The 6,496-nt window shown below is 38.3% G+C and overlaps 1 protein-coding gene across 1 annotated transcript; it reads right to left on the reverse strand.

Moving 5' to 3' along the window:
* Positions 1-367: 367 nt before the first annotated feature.
* On the reverse strand, positions 368-5,867 carry LOC127853005 (uncharacterized). Its single transcript, XM_052387130.1, has 2 exons — positions 2,279-5,867; positions 368-2,039 (listed from the first exon to the last, which is right to left on the reverse strand). The coding sequence occupies exon 1, from the start codon at positions 5,536-5,538 to the stop codon at positions 3,238-3,240; it is 2,301 nt and encodes a 766-aa protein (XP_052243090.1). The 5' UTR covers positions 5,539-5,867; the 3' UTR covers positions 368-2,039; positions 2,279-3,237.
* Between the last annotated feature and the right edge of the window lie 629 nt (positions 5,868-6,496).

The following is a 6,496-nucleotide window of genomic DNA, read 5'->3' on the forward strand; positions in this document are numbered from 1 at the left end:
TAGGCCGATATTGTAAGTGATTTCTTATTCTTGTTATCTTTTCGTAATGGATTTGTCTAAAGACTGAAACTATGCAAACCTCGATAAAGCATTAACACACAAATCACTTCATAATTATCTCATTTCCATTTGGAACAGAGCACTGAGAAAGAAATATTACATTATTGGTTTTAAACTGCAAATCGTTTTTCGTTAAGCGTTAACCGAAATTTAAATGTGTACTATCTTTACACAACCTTTCTTTGAAAAATACAGTTTATATAATACTGTTTTATAAACTCATTCACTATTTTGTTATATAACTAGCGAGAACTCATGTTCCCTTACATCCCTCCTTTGCCTATATAGCAAACAAACAAAAACTCTGTTTTTTTTTGGTACTAGCCGCAGGGACTCGCATACCGGCAGTCCATTTATTATTATACTTAACATAATAACCATCATCAAAACGTCAAACATACATCACATAATACAATCTTTCTAACAGTCATCATACAGTGACATTCTATGTAAATTTAGTTCAATACATATATCAATTATTCAATTTCATATATAATTTCCATAATATGAAATATTAACACATTATTTTAAAAAATAACACGTATACCGTGCGAGTTCCCAAAGCTGAATGACGAAAACTGACCACGTTTTAACCATGCACGAAAACCTCGTGCTTCTAGAGCGCCTCTAGCGGCAAATTCATACTGAAGGGAAAGTAATTTTCGACTCATTCAATAAATTTCAAACATCAAAAATTATATTTCCCTTACATCCCTCCTTTGCCTATATAGCAAACAAACAAAAACTCTGTTTTTTTGGTACTAGCCGCAGGGACTCGCATACCGGCTGAATTAAAAGAACGGGCTACTAAACGTAACATAATTATCTACAAATAAATATTATAACAATTGTTCTTAATATTTACATAATTATAACAATTACAAACCTAAACACTTAGACACCCTTAGCCTGTCATCTATCGAATCCTTAACATAACCATCCTTCGCGGACTCATTGGACCATCGTCCGTGACGCTTAAACAAACGGTCAGTAATACCCATGTTAGCTGCCGCTGTGGCTCCACCCGATCTCAATGAATGTAAACCATAACATTTTATATCACTTACAAAAGGTTTGATAGCATCAATTAAAAGTTTTCTTAAATTGCTGTATGATAAATGTTTATCACATTGCCTTAGTTTAAAACCTTCTTTTGTTTTTGACCGTTGAGAGAAGACAAAACATTCTGAATCACTTGGTATCTTAGCCCACACAAAATATCTTTCAAGATTAACTACTGGGCATAAAACAGTACCAGTTCTAGCTAAAGGCACGCATGCTCCATCCCGATACTTGTCGGTCTTGGATGACTGAATAAAAATATTCATATACATTGGGTAAATAATAATATCACATCTCTTTAAATTCAACAACTCACTACTTCTTAAAAATGCAGCATAGGAAAGTAACAGTGCACAAATTGTCCTTTGATTAAACACATTATTTTCTTTATACAAACAGTGAAAAACTTGTTCAAGTACAGATACAGAAATTGGTTCTTTTCTATTCGAATGTTAGCAGCCTCTAACACATTTTTAACTAAATTAGAATCGGTTGGTGATTGTAAGTCCAACAAGTCATGATACCACTTTTTACTATAAAAAGCATTCACAATAGGACTTGGTGACTGAGCAGTTTGAATTAAAGATGTCATATATAAAGCCACATGAAACGCCTTGGCGGGAAAAGTATCCTCACTTGTTAAGTTATTACTCAAAGCCCAATCACACCACCTTTTAAACCCCCTTCTGTATTCCTCTGATGTGTTCATAGCTCTTGATTCTTTGAGTAACTCCGGCAGCAAGGACACTCCCCCCACCAAGACGTCAGGCAGCGCATTTATGTCATCTGCATGTCTCTGAAAAAACAGATGTAAACACACAAATGTATGTTAATAAAAAGTTCAAAACAAACTAATACATCCCAATGTATATTAATAACCCGACAGCCGATACCGGCTTAAACGCACATTCCCACACCTGGTGTGTAACAAGCCACTGTGGCTTCTATTAAGACAAGCGCCTTAACCGCTGAACCATCGGCGCATACTCATTCACGAGTAAAATTAACAACATATTTAAACACACAAATTCGTGTTTATAAAAACGTTTAACACACTCATTAAAACAAAAACAACAGACAAATTCATTAATTTATAATACAACCACGACAACCGATACCGGCACGTCGCACCGTGCTTAAACGCACGTTCCCACACCTGGTGTGTAACAAGCCACTGTGGCTTCAATTAAGACAAGCGCCTTAACCGCTGAACACATCAGCGCATACTCATTCACGAGTAAAATTAACAACATATGTAAACCGACAACTTCGTGTTAATAAAAAATTCAACATAAACACACACATTTAAAAAACAGACAAATACATTCCAATTTCTATTACAACCACTACAGCCGATACCGACACCTCGTATCGTGCTTACACGCACGTTCCCACACCTTGTGTGTTACAGGTCACTGTAAAATGGCAAGCGCCATAACCGCTGAACACCTCAGCGCATACTCATTAACCATGCACGAAAACCTCGTGCTCCCGAAAACCTCGTGCTCCCTCTTTTGAATTTAGGGCAAAAACAGAATTAGTTATATAGGGAAACACCTTATTCATGATATGGTAAATTACACATGACGAGTAGAGCCTTTAAAACTCAACGAAAAAAGCAATCATTCTGAACCGCAGGTTTTCTGTACCAAATATTCCAACACCATTTCTGCATGGTGTATATGAATCTTTATTTGTAGGCTAAAAGATAAAATCTTTAACAAATGCACTAAAGTCGCCAGAATTATCACATATAAGTGGCCAAAAACTAGCCGATTTCCATTCTGGCGCAACCAAAACGCCTTTCGCTTTACAATACGCCATTTTACTCAAAACTCTGGGAATTAGAGTAACAGGAGGAACGTACAGCCCAAAAAACATACTCCAGTCAAATGTAAATGCATCGATACCTGCAGATTTAGGGCACCGAAATCTACTAAAGAATGTTAAAACTTTAGCATTATGTTCTGACGCAAAAACATCTACATCTAAATGGCCCCATTTACTTTGCAACATTTCAAATACATTTAAACCAATTCCCCAGTCATCCGTCTCTACAATCTTAGATAAATAATCTGCCAAACCGCTTTCTTCTCTCGGAATCCATTCAACTTCTTAATGAAAATTTTTCGCTGTTAATTGGAATATTTTGATAGCTAAATCTTGTAGATCCTTTTTCATAGAACCTTTTTTAATAACACTACAAACTCCCTGATTGTCTGTAAACCATTTAACGCGGTGACTTGCAAGCACATCAATTAATGACTTTAAAACTCTATAAACTCCACAAAGTTCCCGCCAAGTAGAATACATTTTAGTCTCCTCTGACGACCATGACCCATGCGCCACACCATTCACCGTCCCTACCTCATATCCGGCATAAGACACAGCAGATGCATCACTGTATACTACTTTTGAGCACGCGCCAGTAGCAACAAGCAATCTTTTGTTAAGCAAATCGAGCGTTTCTCTCCAAAATGCCAATTGCTCTACACTATCGATTGACAACTTAACGTACGCATTCCACGTGCACTCTTTCGCAACATCGATACTCAAATATCTAGTCATTATTTGAGCTACAGGGCCAATTACAATACTCATAGAAATAATTTGACCAATAAAACTAGCTACCTTTCTTACTGGCAAATATACAGAGCCCAATAAACTCTTGATGGTATTCATAGCCTTGCTAATTCTTCTTTCAGGAATTCTTATTGAAAACTCTCTCATATTAATATTAACACCCAGCCACTCCATTTCCTGTACTGGTTCCCAGATACATTTATCTACATTAGGGATAAACCCAGAGAGAAGCAAATCTTGCTTTATATCAGACGCAAGCTTTTTCGTCTCCTCATAATTATCATGTGTACCAAAACCATCATCCAAGAACATAATAACTCGTTTACCTTCGCCCCTCCACTTTGCTATAAGAGGCCTTGTAAGCTTAGTGAAACAATAAGGTGCTACACCCAACCCGAATGCAAGAACCTTGAACCTAAAGTAACTAACTACACCATGATCATCTTCAAACGAAAACCCAAGGTAAGTTGTATGTTCAGGATATATATCCACAAAATGGTAAGCAGAATGTATATCAAACTTTATCATAAATCCCCCTTCTTTAACAAACATCAAACCTAATCTCAAATCCTCATATTTAACCGATTGTTTCCATACGTGTTTATTTACCCATCTCAGATTCAAAATGAGACGCTTTTTACCATTACTTTGAATGGATACAGAAAGTGGATTAACAACACGAGGAGGGGCATCTGTTTTTTCTACCAAATCCCGATCTAACAAATCTGTAATTGCTTTCCTTACAAACTCCCTATTATCACGTGCTGATTTATTGTTTTTAAGCAATACGCTTTCGGGTAAAGAATAAAATGGAATCTTATAACCGTGTTCTATAGAATCAATAATAAATTGATTGGCGCCAATGTTTTTCCAAAATTGGATATGTTCTTTCAATCTATTTTTAACAATAATGTCTTTCTGACCTTGCTCGTAAATAAAATAATCATTAGTAAATCTGTCATTTTGTTCATGAATGTAATACTCATCTTTAAATACAGCACTTTCGGTCACGGGTGGGCTCGCCTCAGTGGCATCAGTACTTCCTGGCCTGAGCGCTCGCTTGCTGCCCTCTGGTGGTGGGGCACGTCCGCCGGATGTGACCGACCTGTCCACACGCGAAGCATGGCCCGAGCTGGGGACCCCATCCAGAGTAGCCACGAAAAGAACCAATCGACGGTGGTGTGGGCCTCTGTGGTAACGGGTACGGCGCCGGACGTGTTCCTGCCTGTCCCTCAAGCAATTGACGGAGTGCGTCCGAGTGTCCATACAGGACGGCTGGCTTTTCTTTAACTTCGCCTGCTTAACCTTCTTTTTCTTTAGAGCTTTAGAATCCGCCCTATTGATTCTCGACTCGTCATCAGAGTCACTCGCGAGGGGCTTCTGTTCATACTGTTTGACAGTTTCCCACCCGCCTCCTGACGTTTCCGCTATCCTTATGTGTTTATTTCTCGTGTGAATTTTCTTGGCAACCTCCGATAAAACTTCCTTTGCGTAGTCGCTTTTCTGGTTTTCAATTGCCCACATGCATTGCTTGATTCCTTCGTGGACATCACAATTGAAATCATATTGCTGTTTGTTTCCTTCATATTTCCATTTAATGTCATTATGGTCTTGTTTAGACGACACTGGTAAACTAACTTGCTGTTTCAAAGAAGTTATATCAACTTGCTGTTTCTTTAATTCAAACAGAATTTCCTTTAAATTGTTATTTATGTCGTCCGAACACGTGGCTCGCTCCATGTCGTCCATTGTGTAAACCCCAGCCGAAAAATAACATGTATACCGTGCGAGTTCCCAAAGCTGAATGACGAAAACTGACCACGTTTTAACCATGCACGAAAACCTCGTGCTTCTAGAGCGCCTCTAGCGGCAAATTCATACTGAAGGGAAAGTAATTTTCGACTCATTCAATAAATTTCAAACATCGAAAATTATATTAGTCCTTACATGATTTATAAACAGTTATACGACTCGCGTCATGCAAAACTTCGTCCATAGTTATATATGGCCTAGGCTGTTCGATTTAATGTCACGCAATGTTTCGTGGTATTAAAAGCGGACAGCGTGGCTTGCGAATGTGCAGGCTCTTCTGGAGCTACGCTTTCCGCATATAGCATAAGACCCATTTTCGCATGACACGGGTCATACAGTCTTGCAATCATTAGATCATCAGTGGTGGGCGGAGAGCGAGCTGATGCAGGACGCTCTGGAGTCAGCCGCCACTAGGGTGTTCGACCAGGAAACGGCCCGGAAGTACATCATCTCCGGTAGGCCGTCTCATGTACTGACAAAATATCATTTGATTACCAGCATACGTTTTACTATTTGTATTCAGAGTCTGAATAAAGACCAGGGAATGGTTAATATCGGTGTAAATACATACACATTATATAGATTATTCGTAGGTATATAAAGGCATTCAAATGCGGTATATTAATCTTACTGGCTACAGATAATTGGTTCGGTAGTTAAAGTAACGCATTTTCATACAGTTTGTTTACAATATAAACGTGAAAAACTTTGCGATATTTATAAAATTGTTTTTGTTTTACAAACAAATAAAAAATATCAGAAAGTAATATAAATATTATACATAACATTTTAAGGAGGAGTGAGCGTGTATTCAAGCTTTAAATTCAATATGGTGATTACCGGTGTTGTTCGTTGCTGTAGTGACGGAGACGGAAGTGGAGGAAGGTCTGCTCAAGGCGGAGGACTCCATCGTCAGGCAGGCCATCTGGCTGCGCCGGAACATCGAGGACATCGATCGCCAGGAGAGCAGAGAGCATGT

Source organism: Dreissena polymorpha, chromosome 1, assembly GCF_020536995.1.
Source record: "Dreissena polymorpha isolate Duluth1 chromosome 1, UMN_Dpol_1.0, whole genome shotgun sequence".
Taxonomy (NCBI): domain Eukaryota; kingdom Metazoa; phylum Mollusca; class Bivalvia; order Myida; family Dreissenidae; genus Dreissena; species Dreissena polymorpha.